A 19,956-nucleotide genomic window follows, 5' to 3' on the forward strand; every position below is an offset into this window, starting at 1 on the left:
CAAACACCGTAGAGTTCCCCAAGTTGGGGTGATATCTCCGTAACTGTTTAACCTCTACCTCTTCTGCATTCCGCCCCTCCAGACGGCATCGACATCGTAACGTATGCGGATGATTGCACGATCCTGGCGTCAGGTACTTTCCCTGATTACATCTATGAGAGACTGAACTCCTATTTAACCGATCTTACCAGATTTTTCCACGCGAGGAATATGCAGATTTCCGCCAAAAAATCTACAGCCACTCTGTTCACCACATGGACAGCGCAATTTGGAAGAAAGTTGAATGACATGCTCGATGGTAGCATATAACGCGATAAACCAGTCTGTGGTAAGCTATGCGGCTCCGGTTTGGTCCCCGAGATTATATGATACGAATTGGGGAAAGATTCAAACCTGTCAGAATGTCGCCCTGAGAACTGCAACAGGGTGCCTCGTCAAGTCTTCAGTGGACCATCTACATGAGGAGGCAAAGATTCTTCTTTTACTGCAACACAATGAGATGCTTTCGTTGTAGTACATGCTCGGGTGTTACCGTGAGAGCCATCTCAATCACCATCTTGTTGGTAGGCCCGACACACCTAGGCACATCAGGAAGGATATCCACGCTCTAGAGAAAGAGGTCCAACCATACAGGAGAAAACCCCTACATCAATAGGCATATCAAGCAGGTTTAACTAACGTTCACACGGACGCAGTTGCTAAGGCCATAAGCATATATAGTGTGAATAAAGTCCTCGGAGTACATTCCCCATCTATCGCAGCTGAGGAGCGTCAGAATAGTTTTGGCTCAACTACGATCGCACCGTACAAAACATCTGCCCAGCATGCGCCATTGCCCCGCATGACTCACTGCGCATAATCAACTGGTAGCGCAGTTACCTACTCATCTTACTCCAGTGTAACTGTGGCTACATCCCATCGAAACATCCACTCTCCTGGAACTGGAGATAGACCTAGAGGCAGAACGAACTCACAAACATACAATAATAAACACTGTTACAACAACAACATATACTGGAATAGTAAGCTAGTGGGACTAACTAATCCACTGACAGACTCCGTCAACACAATTTCCGCACAAAAATCTAAAAATTAGCTCTGAAAACTTCCAAAACTGTGGTAAAAAATTTTACCACATATTTAGCGAACTTTAAGTTTTGGCCTTTGCAGATGAAACAACAATTTTCAATGATGCACTGTGGGGCCAAAGTCAGGGTTTTGAGGCAAAAAATCACAGGGGCAAGCTAGAGAATTTGGTTGATATCGGTTCATATATATATGTTCGCCCGATTTCAAGTAATTGGTGGACCAAACACGCAAATTCTGTCCAATTATGAAAATGTTACCGAATTCGGACTAGAAATAAGTTTGCCAAGATATATTGAAATCGGCTCAGAATTGGATATACATAGCTACCATATATATTTTCGCTCGATTTTTGGTAATCACTCTATGTCTGGCCAATTTTGATGAAATTTGGAATGTATGACGGAATTTGAACTAGAAAAATGTTTGCCAAGTTATACTGAAGTCGGTTCAGATTTGGATATAGCTTCCATATATATTTTCGGCCGATTTGAGGTATTCGGTGCACCAAATACACAAATTCTGTATAATTTTTATATCTAAATCGGTTCAGATTTGGATATATCTCCCGAATATATTTTTCATCTGACTTGATTTTTATTGTACACTAAATTCATAAAATAAGTCCGATCCGGATTAAATTCGATACTTCTGGCCGAATTCAGCCAAGAGTAGAGTTGGTCAATTTTTGTTATATTCAGTTCAGAGTTAACTATAGCCCCTTATATATTTTTATCCTATTTAATGTTAATTTGATAAGATTCCTATTTGATATCACATAGTCGGCCCCGTCTGACTTTTCCTGCGCACAGAAGTTATTAAATTCGAAGGGGTCGAACATCTTTAAAAATTGATTTTAAATATTAAATCGCGAAAATAGCATTCAAGCCCACTGTGCAATTTTTTTGCTATTTTTTATTTAATAGCTGATAAAACAACAAAACACACAAAAACAGACTTTTTCAAATTGGACCAATATTAAAGCAGTTATGAGTATTTCTTTGCATGTAGTTTTTACAGAATTTGACTTTTTCAAGGCGCGATATCTCTGGAACAGTTAGTCAAAAAAAATCTGAAAATATACTAAAATGTTTTGCTAATGAGCAGCATCACCACAGAAAAAAATAAAGGAAATCAAAAACATCATCTTGAAATGTGTCCGATTTCACTCAGAAATCCCCATATATATTTATATATTTACGAGAAAGTTCTACTCCAAAGAACACATGGACGATATCACAGAATACATCAAAAAACATCACTTACTGATACAGTTAATTATTGACCGCATCTAATATTACATTTACATTTTTATAATAATCTTAATTTACACACCATTACCCGTATTTTCCATTTTTTTGTTTTTAATATATAATATCAACAGATCAGGGTTATCAGGGTAAAAAATGATGACATCTTTGACAGCTTGGCATGTCGCAGCGGGCCCTTGCCAGATTGTAATTTTTTGGTTTTGGAGGTTTGAAAGTGTTAAGAATTGGTCATGGTGTAATAATATAAGGTGTAAGTGACAATCATACGGCTTTGAACTTTTTTTATAAACTGAATTGTCAGAATATATTAGGATGTACCCCGAATATTCCAAAATTTAATAAATAGACGTCCAATCTGTTCTATTCAGTGCCGCACAATAAATATATGAAGTGTAGAATGTATCACATTATGTATAGAGTAATTTCGATGCCAATTAGAATTAAATTTTAAATATTTTTATTTATTTCTTGAAAATTTTTCTGAACTATGTTGGAAAAACCGTAGTATTCAAACGTTGCCATTGACATTTACAGCCAGTTTCTGTATGTCGAAAGAAGAATGTGTGCGAATGAAACACGACCGAACTTTACTTTTCGAAGTAATTTTACCTTTGCTTTTGCTTTAAAAAAAAAAACAAATTTGAAAACACACACAAGAGTTTGGACGTGTTTCATTCGCACACATTCTTCTTTCGACATACAGAAACTGGCTGTTAGTTCCCATAAAATTATGTTGTTATTTTAAAATCGTTAGTTGTTGTAATTGTCAAAAAAAAAAATATTGAATAATGGGGTCGTTCTAAAAATGTTCTTAGGAAAAACATAAATACATTTTGAAAATCCTCTAAAATAGAAAAACAGGACATTTTTTACACGTTTAGGATGAAAACAAGTATTTTATGGTAGCAAATTTCGAAGTTTCAAATTTCATGAGTAAACAAAAAAAAGTAAAAATACAGCTGACTGTCACTTCTACCTTATATAAATGTGCCTTGGTTTCAACCACTACCTTGAAAAAATGACACATCTGTGTGTTTATTTTAGCTTGAGTCCATATTTTGTTGTATTCAAGTATTTGAATAACAACAAAATGTTTTACAGTGAATATGAAAAAATGACTTTTTGCCTCAAAAACCTGTCATTGGCCCCATCGTGTGATGGATGGAATCTCAATAAAATGTTTGGATATTGCTGCGTATACACAACATCACCATGTTTTCTGTGCAATGGAACGTATGATTTACATACACAAATAATATTTTACATACGCGAAGCATGCGTAATTGCCTCATGATCGGTAATTGAAAATGTCAATTTCCTAAAGCAAAATAAGCTTTTGCTCTGTTCCAGAACCTGCAAGAAGCTACTACTTTTTACTACGATAACATTTTTTCCTTTATGTTATAGAAAAAAGTAAAAATTAGTACATTTTTGGAGTACTGGAACAGATCATTTGTTGCTTATTATCAGGATAATGTCATACGAAATAATATTAACAGACCACACGTATATAATATAATATAATATATATGTATAATTGTTCCACAAACATCCCAGGCGGGACAGGGGAGACTTCTCTCATATCAATGAGTGCACCCCGATTCATATTTAGCTCAATGATATGGGACCTACAGTTTATCGCCGAGTCCGAACGGCGCGTCTTAAAACACCACTTGTAGAGAAGTTTTACATGCCTGAAATACTCAGGAAATGTCGCCAACATTACTGAGGGGTATTTTGCCACCGCTGAAATGTTTGATATTTCTTGGCCGGGGAATCGAACCCACGACATTCAGCGTGCAAGGCGGGTGTTCACACCATTGTACCACGGTGGCGCCCAGACCACACGTATTCTTTCTTTATTTTCATTTGCCGTGGTTTAACAATGGGAATATTCGCTTACCGCTACTAGTGCATGAAATATTTTGAGCATCGATGAACTAGACAATTCTTAATTTAACAGAGTGTTTTTTTTTAAAGTGGGGTATACCATTTTGCTCATCCTAACAAACTGCAGACATTGAAATTACTGACATATTTTTTCGAGTTTACTGAGAACAAACGAAACAGCAAACAACCCACCAAATTGCATAGTAAGATACAACAACACGTCTGCGCAGGTCTGAGAATTGTTGATAAGGTAAATATCGCTCATTTACTCAAAGAGTGGCATAACTCAAAAAATAAGTTTTCTGAGTTAACAATTTCTATTTTTTCTACGACTTCTACTTTATCTTGTGTCAAATTTTCATACTGATATCTCTAAAACTAGTCGAGTTAGAGCTCATTTACTACGAGTTTCGCATAATTCAACACAGAAGTTTTTTGAGTTTATGAAACACTAAAACACTTCAAATAATGCTTGATCTTGAACAGAAGTTTAACACTGATATCTGGCTAGCTGTTTGCGAAATATGGGGGGAAGTCAATTTTTAAGGGGGGAAGTCAATTTTCATTCGCCAAATTAAAACGCGTTTTTCTCGAAAGTGGATTTTTTGAAATGTGTCACTCTTTGAGTAAATGAGCGATATATAAAATATGAAACAATAACAGAGAGTGTGGGAGAAGGAGAGCTGAAAGAAAGTAAGAAATAATCTCAACGGCAAACAGTACCAACATCAATCAGTCGATAAACATTTTGCAATTGTGTCACAACGCTATACCTGTCTCGCGGCCAAATCAGAGAAACGAAAAATATAGAAAATAATCACTAAAGTGCATTGATAAAATGAAAAAATAACAAAAATATTGATAACTTAAAATGGTTTAGAATATTTTAGATAAAAACGTAATTATACAAATAAAGCAACTCAAAAGATAATAAATCGATAATTTGTCAAGGGAAATTACCAACCAGTGGACAGTGTTAAGTAATAAGAAATACACATTAGAAGCAATTGCAAGATAAATAAGGACACAAACGTCAAGAGTAAACCAAAGAGCAATAAAAAACAATAAACAACAATAAAGCGTCATTAGAAATGGGCAATAAATCTTCAAGCAATATAAGTTCATCATATCCCCAACATGATGACCCGGCTTATCGTAAATGCCAGGAATTGAAGGTACCTTAAATGCTTTTATATGCCACACAAGATTTACATATTTACATTTCTTTTTTTTTGGCAGATGGAACGTTGGATACAAATGCACTATCAAATCAAAGAGCGTGAAGAAGCTATACAAATAGCCCGTAATCGTGAATTATTCTATTGGATCAGCGGTTTCTATTTGACATCAATGTTTGGTTGTACCTCCGTTTATCAACGCACCCGTAGGCCTATTTCATTACTACCAATGATACCTTTGTCCTTTGTAATGGGCTATTACGCCGATTTGGCTTACGGCAGTAAAATACATCGTATAAAAGGTAATTATTATAAAATTGAATAACAAAAACAACTCGAAACAAAACACCAAGCAACCCCCATCACCATTACTCCGTCGTTCCATACAATAAGAACGGAATGATTTCGGTACTTTTTTGGCATTATATTCTTTTCGGTTTTTTGTTTTGTGTTATTTTTATTGTTTGTTTTTTGAAGTTGAAGGCCATTTTTGCTTACATAAAAACAAATGTGAATTCTTTTTTAACTTTGGCCAATAGCAGCTCATCAGCATTGTTGTTGTTGGGAGCAAATGTAAACTAAATGTGAAATAGATGGTACATACATATATAAAATAAATTGAGTAACTGATGACTGATTCACCCAAGTGGCCAAATTATGAAAGAAGGAGTAATGTAAAGCGCATTGTTGTCCGTTGGGACAACAGAAACACAACAAGTACATACACGTAATTCCATTGCTCTGGTATTGGGCGAAAACCGCAAACCTAAATAATATCTTTAAATACATTTTAAAAATGTATCTTTGCGGTTTTCACCATTTATTTTTTATTAAAAACAAATATGAACGGCGTTAAGTTTGGCCGGGCCGAACTTTTCTAACCTCCACCACGACTGTATTAAAGATGATAGGAACAATTAGTTTCCCTTCGCCTTTGAAAGTTAAGGCTTATTCCTTCAAGGAGCAGAATATCTAAACTTCACCTCTTTATGTTGATAATTTTCTGTTGTTTTCTACGCATTTAGATTCCATCCACTTCAGAAGGAAAATGTAGCAAATCCCTTTGAAAGAACTCACGTCAAAAGGCCATCAGCCAAAACATGGACTAATAATTACAATTTTCTGGATTGAGTTGTGTATCCTCTGACAACATAAAATAGGAAATTACAGCAATCTCAGTTCGAAAATTCGACAAAAAGACCCCCAAAATACCTAAATTGGGCAATACCGGTTCATGGGGGCTAAGCTAAAACCTAGTTATATATGGATAGTTTTTTGCGAGTAAGTTTTTAGCCCATTAGAGAAAGGAAAGACTACAGATAAAATCTGTTAATAAATTTTAAATCCTCAATAAATAATTCAGTCTGACAATGGATCCGAAGAAGGTATAGGTATAAAATACCTATTGTTGAATAGTAAAGTATAAAATGCATAAAAAGTTGCCATTAAAAACCAAAGCGATGCACAGTGGTCCCACTTGTATGGGAAGGTGCGACAAAAATATTTATAATCGCCGGATCAATCTAATTTTTTCAGTATATGTTAAAAATAAGTAAAAAATACTTTAGCCAAAAAATCATCAATATGGGTTCAGTTTTTCCTATAGCCCCCATGTAGCGACATCCGATTTCAGGTATTTTGAAGCTTTTATCTACAAAAATTATGGTCTTAGGTCCAAGTTTCTGTGTAGCTCTCATATTAGGATACCTCCCGATTTCAGGTATTTTGAAGATTTTATCAAAATTTTCGGTCCGAATTGGTTGTAATTTGTCATTTGGAGTTTTCAATGATCAAAAACCTTCTGCGCCAAAAATTGTGGTCTTAGGTCCAGGTTTCGGTATATTTCAGATATTTTGAGGTTTTCATCTACATTTTCGGTTCGAATTGGTTGTAATTTGCTATTTGGAGTTCTTAGAGGTAAAAAACGTCTCCGACTGGTATCGTGGAAATGAAAGGAAACAAATTATTCCATTTGAGTTCAGAATATTTCATGATCTTTACATTTTTACTTGTTTTTCATATTTTATGTAGCATCATACACATGGCAGAACTACCAGGTAGTGGTATCACACCAGCTGATCGAATATGAAAAGTCAAATCCCTTTATAAAAAAATTATTTTTGTTGTAATTTCCCCAACAACATAAAGAAAGTTTTGACATAACATATTCATAATTTTACGATGCCACTACCTGGTAGTTCTGTCATGATCATACATATATAAAAAATATACAAATGTAAAAAATATGTACACTCATAAGTAGAAGCCAAAACAAAAATGTCTAAATCTTTAAAGAAAAAAAGCAAAACATTCAATTAAAGCACAAAACAAAGAAGAAACTGAGACTACCGTAATATGGCGTATACACTGAAACGACCACAGGCATCGTCAGTATTTTTAATGTCACACATGGAAATGCAACTTGACCAAAAATCATGAATATATAAAATGTTGTGTAGCGTTATTTAAAGCTACTTTAAGATGTAGTTAGTTGCTTTAATAGAATTATTGATACAAAGTATATAAATTAAATAAAGAAAAAGTTCACAACATATAAGATAAAATTTTGAAACTCCCCATACAAAAAGATCCGCCCGGTTTTCGGTATTTTGAAATCTTTAACCATATATGTTCCCGGCTTGGTACATATGTATATCCAAAAATTTGGTAACTACATTCGGTCTTAATGAGCATTTTATGTTCTAATTCCCACTGTTTTCGCTATACCAAGATTTTGAGAATTTCGAGATCTTATGTTATTTTTAAGAACATCGTCTATAATATGGATTTTGGGATTCCTTTCGGTTTGCAGAATCTCAGACCTCAATGCAATCCCGATATAACGAATATGTCGAATAGAGTTACAAAGGGGATTAGTGTCAGAGAGGTTATAAAAAGTTCGGTTTTTCTTCTTTAAAGTTCATATCCAGTTATCACACTCTAACTTCGGTCCTTCAGACAAAATGCCACAACATACAAAACACCATGATTTTTGTCCAAACAGCATTCTCTACTTTTGATATAACGTTACAGAAAAAGAGTTATTAATTTCGTAATTGTACGACTTTTTGGATTCGGTGACATTAAGAGCTTTGCTGGACACCGTTTTTGTTATTATTGGAAAAAGAATTCAAACATTTTATTTATATATTAACCCCCAGTTTTTGTAAACATTTTTATTCATCTCACACAAAGTGTCAAATTTTGTAGATCGATTTACTCGCCTTAGCGCAAATGTAGAGCGCTGATTTTTAAATGAGGAATTCATAACTATATATGGAACTAATCTACGAAAAATTAAGTCTGTATGTCATGTGTGGGTTGAGCTATGGATGCCTAAATTATTACGAATATAGACGAACGAACAAAAATAAGTTACAAAAACAGGGGGTAAGTTTGTTTTTCCGTTTGTAACGCACTGAAATAATCTTGATCAGGGTAAAATTTTGAGTCTGCTTAAAGGGTGCCCTTCTGCTGTCGATGTGTGCCAATTTGCTCACTCACACAATTAAAATAGAACGCATTTGTTTTTGAGAAGAAAATTTTCAATACACATTTTTTATTACACAAGACAACCCAACAAACCCAACAACAAACATTGTTCAAAAAACATTATATTAGAATTGAAAATTCTTGTGTAGGCACTGTAGAATAAACGAAACTTGATTCTCTTGAAAATAATGAATGTGTATACTAATTATTAGCTTATCCGTGTAATTATTTTCGTAAATTTTATAAAATCAAACTGAACGGTATGTTGGGAAACTATCAAAATATTTGTGTTTCAAAACCAACACAATAACAAAATATGTTTGTATTTGTATGAGCAGCCCTAGTCTACCCAGTTGTTCGGGTAACTAGGGAATAACTAGCAATTTTGCTGGCTACTGGTAAACACATCTAGTTACCACCCAATCTACTCGCAATGTTATAGACTGGTGAATATAACATGGGGATGTCATAGGAAGGGGTCTATTGTCCCCTCACCGCATTACCAGTAACCACCCAATTCGATAGTCATGTGAAAGGCAATTGTCCCCTCACTGCATTACCAGTAACCACCCAATTCGATAGTCGTGTGAAAGGCAATTGTCTCCTGAGTGCATTACGGGTAACCAGTCAATTCGGTAGTCAGAAATGATAGCCAAAAATACTAGTAACTTGAAGTCAGATAAATCGGTTAATGCATATATGCATTAGCCACACTTTATTTTAATACATGGAGTGCAAATATTTTACAAAGGATAATATAATCTTGTATACATACATATAGATCTTTATCCTTGATACTGGAACTAGTGTATGACTACTTGATACAGCGACTTATGTTTATTTGGTCCTTGTAATGTTTTTCTCGTGGGTCCTTCAGATCATTCAAATGTTCCTGAAGTAAAATGTATAGAATTTTAATGAAATGACGCGATAATGAATTGTGTCAAGATATGTATCAATACTTACCACATATATATTATGAATATTCTTCTTAAATTATTCATCCTTCTTATGATTTAGCTGGTAACACGTTCTTTTTTGCATCTTAAAGTTTTTTACAACAAACGCATCAATAAGTTTTTTAATTATGAATAAACAAACAAAATGACAGAATATTTTTTTTATTTTTGGTCTGTTCCAGAACTGCAAGAATCTACTAATTTTTACTATTTTTTTCGATAACATAAAGGAAAAAATGTTATCGTAGTAAAAAATAGTAGCTTTTGGCAGGTTCTGGAACAGAGCATTTGTTAAAAAAAATAAATAATGTTGAAAAGAGATTACAAGAGAGAAACATTGTCTATTACACTATCCATCGATAGTCTATAAAATAGTCAATGTATTACACGCCGCATTACCAAGGAAGCCCATTTCCAGTGACAAAAGCGGGCTATAGGTACGGTGACCAACCGTACTCTATTATAGAGTACAGTACTCTATTTTAGGCGTCCGTACTCTATTTTTTAACGTACTCTATTTGTCCTTTATTTTCAGTGGCCGTACCCCAGCAAAATTTGACGTAAGGGGTTCTTTGCGATGACGTGATTTCATGTCATCTTTTGCATTGGTTCAAAGGAAGTCGTGAAAGATCCGATCTTTTCATTAGGATTTGAACCAATGCAAAGGAAGTCGTGAAAGATCCGATCTTTTCATCAGCATTTGTACCCATTCCATCGCTCCAATAGAGATGATGTTTGTGTTTTTATTTACACACCTGTTTATTTTCATTTTGGTATGTTCCAGTACTGCAAAAATCTACTAATTTTTACTATTTTTTCCGATAACATAAAGGAAAAATTGTTATCGTAGTAAAAATAAGTAGATTCTTGCAGTTTCTGGAACAGACCAAAGTTGTTAGAACTGTCGTCGTGATGTTGTCTTACATTTCCTGCATATCAAACAACTAAAACTGCTAAACAATTGGTATTATATGAAGTGCCAACCATCGAGCTAAAAATAGAATCGGACTGCACACATTGCTATTTTAAAAGTTCCCTTGTCTGTTCTAAATCTGACATAGAATGAAATCAATCAAATCTCGCTTCTTGGAATTTGAAAAAAAGTCCGAAACGAAAAGGAACAAGAATCTGAAAATAAAGAAGAAAAGACTTTTGGAAAGAAACAACCAAAAATAAATTAATTAAGCATAAATGGTATTTCGTTACGTTTTGTTCCTATAGATCCCTAAAGCAAGCCGGGTTGTACATCCCTACATATTTCCGTCACTAAACAAAAGAGTATAAATTACCAAAATGTTGTTATAAAATAACAAAATTATAAAATAAAAGTAATTTTCGAAATAAAAATACTTAAAGGAGTGCATTTGGAGTCCATGTTGAAATCTGAACTGGTGATGGGAATATAATTGAAAAAACCTTTTGTAACATGAAAGAATATCAGTTGCGGAGAACGGCGGAAGTAATCTTTTGCGTTGCAGCGGTGGTGATTACATTGCAATTTTGGATGTAAACTTTTGAAAAACTAAACTGATAATTTAATTGTAGCTATTTCATGAATTCGTTTGAATTAATAAAGAGTTTTGTTTTTCATGAAAACCATACATATTTCAATACAGCGTTTCCATTTCCAAACAAGACATGAAAATTTCATGCCAAGGGGTTGGTGAAAATGACATGCCAAAGCATTGGTTAAAATGACATATCAAAGCATGGGTGAAAATGACGTGTTAAAGCATTGGTGAAAATGACATGTCAAATCATTGGTGGAAATGACATGCCAAAGCATTGGTGGAAATGACATGTCAACGCATTGGTTAAAATGACATGCTTAGGATCCAGAAAAGAACGTCATCTTTTGGGGTCCACGCTCATATAAAATTCATCGATGAAGATGCTAAAAAGATGACATGCTAGATCACTTTCACCCATGATTGAATGTCATATTTGGCATCGAACATTTTGCTGGGTCTATGTCCTCTATTTTTGAATTGTTTTACGAATATATGTGAATACATATGTACGTACATACGTAATCCAAAGAAACCAGGCAGAAGTCAAACAAAATATTGTCTTGGTTAAAATAAAATCACAAATTTTTATGTTGCTTTTAATACTTCTGAAGATAAATTTTTAATAACAGAATCATTATTAGCACCAAAAAAGCACCAAAGAATTCTACCGAAGATAATTTTCTGATTTCTGAGTGAAATCGGACACTTTTTCAAAAAGTGTTTGTTATTTCCAGGATTAGAAGGGTTGGCGTTTTTTATTTGGGTTGACGACTTTTATTTTGCTTTTCAAAATAATCATGCTTAATCCCATAGTCGTTGTTTTAATATTTTATTAAAGCAACTTTAATTTATTAGGCAGGGAAGACTATAGTTTCATATCTCGCCACATATCTTCATCAGTTTCCTTGTTTGTTTTTCAACAAGATACTTTTTATACCCAAGTTTCAATTGCTCGCTCAAATAGATAAGTGTCCAAAGAGACACTCTGATCGAGAATTTCTAACAACTATGTCAAAGAAACACTAATAACTTCTTTAATATTGGTCTAAATAGAAAAAAACCTTTTTTGTATTCTTTGTCTAATCAGATGTCTAATAAAAAATTGAAAAAAAAAAACTGCACAGTGGGCTTGGATGCAATTTTCGCGATTTAATATTTACAATCAAAAAATGTTAAGTCCTATTTGGTAGTGGGATTCATTACTTTTTTTCTATTTTTTTTTTAATTTATCAAAAATTTTTCAAAAAAAAAAAAAAGAACAGAAAATATTCTGGAATGTTTTGCACATCAACACAGCCAAAAATAAAGAAAATCAAAAACGACTTTTTGAAAAAGTGTTTGATTTCACTCAGTGATCCACATATGTACTCTATTTTCACCGGAAGATATTGGTCGCAGTAGCTATAGGCTATTTTGTGTGCCATTTTTGGGTGTAAAGTAACTAGCATCAATGAGTAACTAGTTACATGCCTATGTCAAAATAGACAATTGCTATTTGTTGAACAACTGGGTAATGTTACCGCCCGATTTCGGGTATTTTGACTTTTTAGCTACATTTTCTGGCCAAATTATTTATAATTTGTAATTTGGGGTTCCTGGTAATCACAAAAATTATGGAGGTCCGTAGTTTGGAATAACCCCATGCAACGATACCGCCCGATTTCAGTTATTTTCAAGTTTTTTGCTGACCGAATTAGCTAAAATTAGATATATATGGTTCCCAGTGGTCAAACAACTTTTCCATGTAAAATTGTGGACATTGGTACTTTCGTAACAGAAAAAACTAATTATTTCAAATTTTCGTGGTAAATGGTTTAACAATTTTGGAACGGCTTAACGCTTTTTACTTGTAACAAATTATTTTTTTTGCTTCAAAAGTTACTTAGTTTTAATATACAACAATAAGCAAATGTGCATTTAGAGAGTTTTCAGAATTTTGTGAACTTCTTTGGACATATGAACTTGCAGACAAAAATATCGAAACTTCTGAGGTATTCATCTTAACGACTGTAATGGTTCCTAATAAATGCTTACGTTAATAAATTTGATTTCGATTACTAGGCGTTTACACCAGACAGTTTCTCTTCAAATACAACTCTGATTTACTAACACATACATACATACATTTGTCGGCTGTCTTCCAGCTGTCCATCATTTTTTCACAGACAGTCTGGTTAACAAATTTTTGAAATTTTTATGAAAAAGAAGTGAGATGATAGTTCAAATGTGCCGAAAACAAAAGAATATGTACAAAAACAAAACATGTAAACAGAAAACGAAAAGAAATCGATGATTTTCATTCATTTTTTTTTTTTTTTTTTTGCAAATGTCTGGATGCCTACGTCACACAGGCAAGTTTTGGGTTTTTGACAATCAATACATGAACTCAACTGTCCTGTCATGTGTAAACGCAGGGTTAAAGGCAAAAGGTAGATCTTAATTTGAGAGCCTTTCATTTCGATAGTTATAACACCATATAACCAGCCATTTCAGTTGTTTTTGCTTTTTAGCATTATGTCAGGAAGCACGGACTTAGCTATGAAAAATAGAATATCGCTGCAAACAAGACCACAAGGAGTACCTTTGGTCAAAATGTCGAACGGCTCCTCGAACAGCCCTTAAACTGCAGTTATGTTGAACTCTTGTGAGGGAGGTGTCCGAAAATGTTATTAAAATAATCTAAAGAATAAATTTTGATACTAAAGGAGTAAACTAATATGGCTTAATCTGAGCTTGGACAAAATATTACGAAATCCAAAATTTGGACAAAGTGTCATATAAAACTTTTTACTCGAAAATTTGAGCGTGTAAAAAAATAGTAACATGGTTGCCGGCGTCTGATTGGCTGGTACGCTGACTTTGACATTTGTTCCAGTTTTTTGACGTATTTTCCATTTTTCTGTTCCCGAACTATTTCAAAAAACTTTTGTGTGAGAACAATTTTTTTACAGCTCTTACTTTTACGAGTTTTACTATTAAACAGTACGTGAACGAAACTTAAATAAAAAAATGTGTAAACCAGGGAAATAAAAAGCAGTGAAATCAATAGCCGTGTCTTTTTACTTTTTCAGTAAGATTTACTCAGTAACTCAGTAAGAACAATTATACGGAAAAAGAGAGAAAAGTAAAAATACAGCTTTTAGTAAAATTTAGCAAGATAACAGTCGACTACCAAAACAAACACATTGGCGCCAATGTATGAAAGAAAAACTAAATCTAAGGCAGTAAAAAACTTCTTCAATTTCAAGTAAATAAATATGTTAAAAGATTAATAAAATTATCAATAAATATAGCTGAATCGCATTATTTGCAGTATTTTCCACAAATATCACATAAACATCTGACCATTAACAGGTGATTTAAAATCAGCTGATCGACCTTGCTAATTGTTGCTGGGAAAAATTCTTCTACCAACCTTTAGCAAGTTCTCAGCAAACAACTGTCAAAATTGTTCTCTCATTTCACTCTCTTTTCCTGAACTTTTGTGTAAAAAGACAGCATTTATTAACATTTCGTAATAATTTTTACAAATGATCACGTAAAAAGACACACCTAATATCATATTTAACTTTTCCAGCAATAGTTACTCAGCAAGATCCAGCAACCTCTCTCAATGAATTTTACTCTCTCAAACTCTCTCAACCAAGAAAAATTGCAGAAAGTTATCGAACAACATTTTCTAAGTCCCGGTCCACACTAGCGTGAATTTCATTAACAAATTTCATGAAATTAGGTGTTCTTAAATCGAATTCCCTACTACAGCAATTTTATGATTTTACTCTACTATGGACGTCGATCTAGAGACGCATAATTTCATATCAAAATTTCAGTGAAATTACTGTAGTGTGGCCCGGGACTAAGAACTTGCAAGATGTTTCCGAAAATGTATGAAACTTGTTTTCGTTTCTTTTAATATTTTAAACCCAATGGAAAAAAACACAAATTTTAAAATTACATGTTACTTATTTAAAGCAATAATTCTATCCACAACGCTTTAGAATCTTAAAAAAGTGAAATTTTCTTGTTCAAAAATGTTAACATTTCAAGTATGTAGTTTAAATTGAAAATCTGTAGTGCGATTCTCTAACACATTTTTTGTGTTACCGACAAAAATCGGTAAAATTAAAACGCAAAATTTTGAATGAAAAGTTGAAATAAAAGTTGACAACACTCTTGCTATCGGTAGAACTTTACGACTGCTTCTTATTCGTCGCTAACTTACCGAAAAACATCGGTAATTACCGAAATTATAAGCATTTTAATTTTACCGACAATTGTCGGTAACTCAAAACATGAGTTAGAGAATCGCACTACTGATCAGACTTGCAAATTTTTGCGGGACGAGTTTTCCCCGCAAGTTCTCAGTCACAGAACTTCTAACAAACCTTTTAAACTCGCTCCCTTTTGCTGGATAATTTTGTTATCGAACAGCATTCAGTAAAAATTTGCGATTATATTATTGACTGATTTGAAATGAACGTAGCGTTTATTGTTCAATAACTTTTTTATGTAGTACTGGGTGCCACCGTGGTGCAATGGTATCCACCCCGCCTTGCACGCAGAAGGTCGACAGGGGTGCGCTCATTGATATGAGAGAAGTCTCCCTAGTCCCGCGTGGGATGTTTGTGGAACAATTATTATTTATCTTAAACTCCTGCGAAACGGTCCTATTTCCTTTATTTTTCTTATTTGGAGTTCCACAAAAGATACGTTTTTTTTAATTTGGCTCATGATACAATAAGAAGGTAGCAGCAACTGCCGTTTTTGGTAAAATTTGACATAAATTCAATGCAATTGACACATTATGTTACCATCAGCTGGGCTTCAGCTGGGCTGATAATGCTACCTTCTTATTGTATCATGATTTTACTATTTTATGCCTTGTTCAGACTGACGATGTTTCGCTCTCTATTCGTTGTTCGACCCCAAATTACGATGTAATTACTTCATTTCCCATACAAAATATTGAGAACGAACAACGATTTGTGTACATTGTTCAATTTAAATTACTCTCAGAACGACGATAAAATATGTCCCATCTCTAACAAATGAGAGAATTTATCGAAATAAATAATTTATGACAGGAAAAATACAAAATTTAAAAATTTATTAAAAACCCAAATATTTTTAGAAAAACTGCAAAATATGAATGAAAAGTAAACGGTTTAACGACTAGTATACATTCAAATCATAGCAAATTTTGTCTTCTCTTTCATTGCATTTACATTTCTTGTCCATCATTTCAAATTCGCGTACAAATTTAGAAACAAAAATCAAATGCCTGCCGGAAAGTCTGTATACCAACAAGTTATTCTGGCAGGTCTCTCTCTCGTTAATTTTTAAAATTGAAAAATTTGAAAATATACTGAAAACACCAAAATTGTGAGAAAAAATAGAAAACATGAATGAAACTAATATAATTTGATATTAAATAGATATCTGAAAGAAGGACAAATATTTTTTCAGTTCATATCAATTAATTTTACTCGTATTTTGGCTAAAACTTTCTTTAAACTCAGTAAACAAAAACTATGAAAATATGAATCATGTTGCTATGAATGATGTACCATGTCGTATGAACGGGTTAATTCGTGTACGTAATTATGAGAACGAACGACGTTATTCAAATGCTGGTATGAACATGGCATTAAAAGAGAGACTTTGAACACTTTTCTGAATGAAAAGAAAATGTCACATAATGTTTTGAATATATGTATGTACATAAGGGTGGGATGATTTCAACATCTTAATACCCTAGACAGACGGCGTTAATTTGCATTAACTGCCTTAATTCAAATTAATTCGTGCATTATCCACATTCTTATTGCACAAAATCAAACTGAATTTAAAGTGCATTTAGGTAGTTCAATATGACAATACCGTAAAAGAGAGCCCATATTCATATGAGAGAGAGCATATTCATGCTCTTAGACTAGGCCTAAAAAACTAATATTTTTTATTGTGTCTTCATTTCAAAAACAAAAGCTCTCTTTTTCAATTGTGTGAGTGAGCAAATTGACACACACCGACAGCAGAAGTGCGCCCTTTGAGCAGCCCTATCTTAGACACAAGGAAAACAAAAAATTATAGTGCAAACAACAACAAAACATCAATCAGCTGTTTCGTAAATACAGAAACCGTCGTCTGTCGGGCTAAAATTAAATGCAGATCTTAATGCAAATTAATGCTGCCGTCTGTCTAAGACATAAAGTGCGCTTGACGTGATAAAAATTGTGAATTTTCTGCATTTTCGAAAATTTCAAGTTTTTCAAAAAGAAAGGAAAAAATGCATGTCAAAATGCGGAAGCTCGATTTTCACCTATGGAAATATTAATATATTAAATATTTCTTAGTGGAAAACTTAGAAATTGCATTTTTTTATATTTAAACCAACTAACAAACCATATAATGTATCATTTTCTTTGAACCTGTCTGTAGATTGTTATTCTTTTAATTTCAATTTTAATTTTTTCAGATATGACCGTAACCAAAGTTATTACTGACATGGGTCTACTACGCCCATTTCTGGGTATACCTCCCACAAAATGAAAATTCCGAAATGGCACAACTTTTATGTTCGATTTGAAAAATTTTAAGTTCATTGAAATTGTTTTCGGCTGATCATCAATCGAATTGTTTTGGAAATGTGGGTTCAAATTTTAGCACCAATTTTTGCTCAATAACTTCATTACCACCTCTAAGAAATAATAAATTGTTCTCCCTTTTCTTGTCTTTATTGTTTACCTGTATTTAGCTGAAGCCAATATGATTATGGAACATGAGTCCGAACTGCTACATTGGCCTGGTGGCCTACCAACAGTGGCTACCATAGATGAAGGTCGTGTCGAAGCTGAAATGGAAAAGAAAATGCATCCCCATCATTCATAGGCTCCCTGGGAGAACATTCTTCCACAACACTGGCTAATGATGCTGCATAAAATTGGCAATAATACCTCCTCTAGTTCTCCAACAGCTCAAATGTGTTTCACAACAACCAACAACAAGGATTCCAAACAATGTAACAGCAATGACAAATATTTAGCATTGATACTATTATTACAAATGATAGACATTTAAGACAATATTTTACGTACTTACATACATGTAATATTTATAAAACCTTTTTGCTATACGACTTACTTATTAATTCTATTATAAAAAAAAAAACAATTTACATAAAATTTAACGTGTCTCTGTCTGTTTTTACTATAATCGAATCGTTGTTATATGATTTGTTATTGTTAAAAAAATATTCATATATAAAACATATAGTGGAAAATTCATAAATACTTTACGATATTTTAATTATTATTCCAATTTTGTGTATTTTAATGCATGCATGCGATTTTATATATAACATTTGTCTTGTTAGCTTTTCTTTTTAAAGAAATTTTATTTTTCCCAAGTACGATCTCTGTGTATGTAAAGAAATTAATAAAAAATCTAACAATAAATTATACAATATACTTAATTTCCTCATACCAAAAAAATCGTGTTTTATTCATTTTAGTTACCTAATAGTACGTTTACATTTACGAAATCCACTCGATTTCAACGGTCAATTCCATTGCCTAAACGTCAACCAATGGATTTCATGAGTTTTCATTTGACGTATACGCAAAGGAATTGACAGTGGAATACCTTTTCAGCTGAGCCTTGAACACCCGATATATGAAAACAAGTAAAAAGTATTTGCAAGTTCTTGCAACTGCATCTCATTTCTCTTTTAAGCGAGGTACACACGATCAGTTTTGACTGTCGAATTTTCGGAATTATCGATAACTGTCCAACCGTCCAGCAACCACAAAATATTTTGTGGTTGCCTGATGACTGACAAAAGTGAACGGTCACACTGGCAAGCAAACGATTATTTGAGCAAAACTGACAGTCAAAACTGATCGTGTGTACCCCACTTTATTGAACAAGTTTGTTATCGAACAACATTTTGTAAAAGTTTGTACAAATTAGTACAAAATTTTGGGTTATCGAACAGACCTATATATTCATTGGAATTTAAATTTTGCTGAAACCGGTTTGATCTAAACATGGCATTACTTAATTACTCCAAATTTATTTTACTTTGCATTGTAGACTCTGTCAAGGGTCACAGCTTAGAGCTGGCAAACCATCGATATTCCCAACATTAGATATTTCCGATATAATGTTTTAATGTATCGATTGCTATCGATATTATCGTTAAGTTGTCATCGCCTTTAATTTGGAAATGAAAATGGCGGAAATGTCAATGATTTTCTTGAAATTATGCAAAAGTAGTTCACAGAAATGTAAAGGAGAATAAACAACTGCTTTTATTTCATAAAAAAAATTTACAAAAATACATTTTATTTTACCGAAAAATGTGTACGTGTGACTACGAACTTACTTTCTTACACACACATAACAGAAAAGCAGCGAAATTTCTATTTATTTCAATGGATTTCAGGTTAGGGGTTTTTATTCCTATAATATCGATAGGCAAAACTATCTATCGATATTGAATTTTTAAATAATAATCGATATTATCGATAGTGCCATCGATTTTTTGCCAGCTCCATCACAGCTTTGGCAG

General features: G+C 33.3%; 1 protein-coding gene across 2 annotated transcripts; it reads left to right on the top strand.

Annotated features, from left to right (window-relative positions):
• The first annotated feature begins 4,911 nt into the window (after positions 1-4,911).
• Positions 4,912-18,841, top strand: LOC141400181 (plasminogen receptor (KT)). 2 transcript variants are annotated; one of them, XR_012412098.1, is made up of 4 exons: positions 4,912-5,422; positions 5,487-5,727; positions 17,863-18,033; positions 18,142-18,841. XR_012412098.1 is itself a non-coding variant. In XM_073979635.1 (3 exons), the coding sequence occupies exons 1-3, from the start codon at positions 5,339-5,341 to the stop codon at positions 18,273-18,275; spliced, it is 459 nt and encodes a 152-aa protein (XP_073835736.1). In that variant the 5' UTR covers positions 4,982-5,338; the 3' UTR covers positions 18,276-18,841. The 2 variants fall into 2 exon arrangements, 1 of the variants encoding a protein (XP_073835736.1); XM_073979635.1 differs by lacking the exon at positions 17,863-18,033 and having other exon boundaries at positions 4,982-5,422.
• Positions 18,842-19,956: the final 1,115 nt, after the last annotated feature.

Source organism: Musca autumnalis, unplaced genomic scaffold (genome assembly GCF_047663935.1).
Source record: "Musca autumnalis isolate F117 unplaced genomic scaffold, ASM4766393v1 scaffold_3, whole genome shotgun sequence".
NCBI lineage: Eukaryota > Metazoa > Arthropoda > Insecta > Diptera > Muscidae > Musca > Musca autumnalis.

Coding starts and splice junctions, on each gene's coding strand:
- LOC141400181 (XM_073979635.1), top strand. CDS start 5,339: ATGGGCAATAAATCTTCAAGCAATATAAGTTCATCATATCCCCAACAT. Junction 5,423..5,486: donor GTAAATGCCAGGAATTGAAG/GTACCTTAAATG, acceptor TTTTTTTGGCAG/ATGGAACGTTGGATACAAAT. Junction 5,728..18,141: donor TAAAATACATCGTATAAAAG/GTAATTATTATA, acceptor ACCTGTATTTAG/CTGAAGCCAATATGATTATG.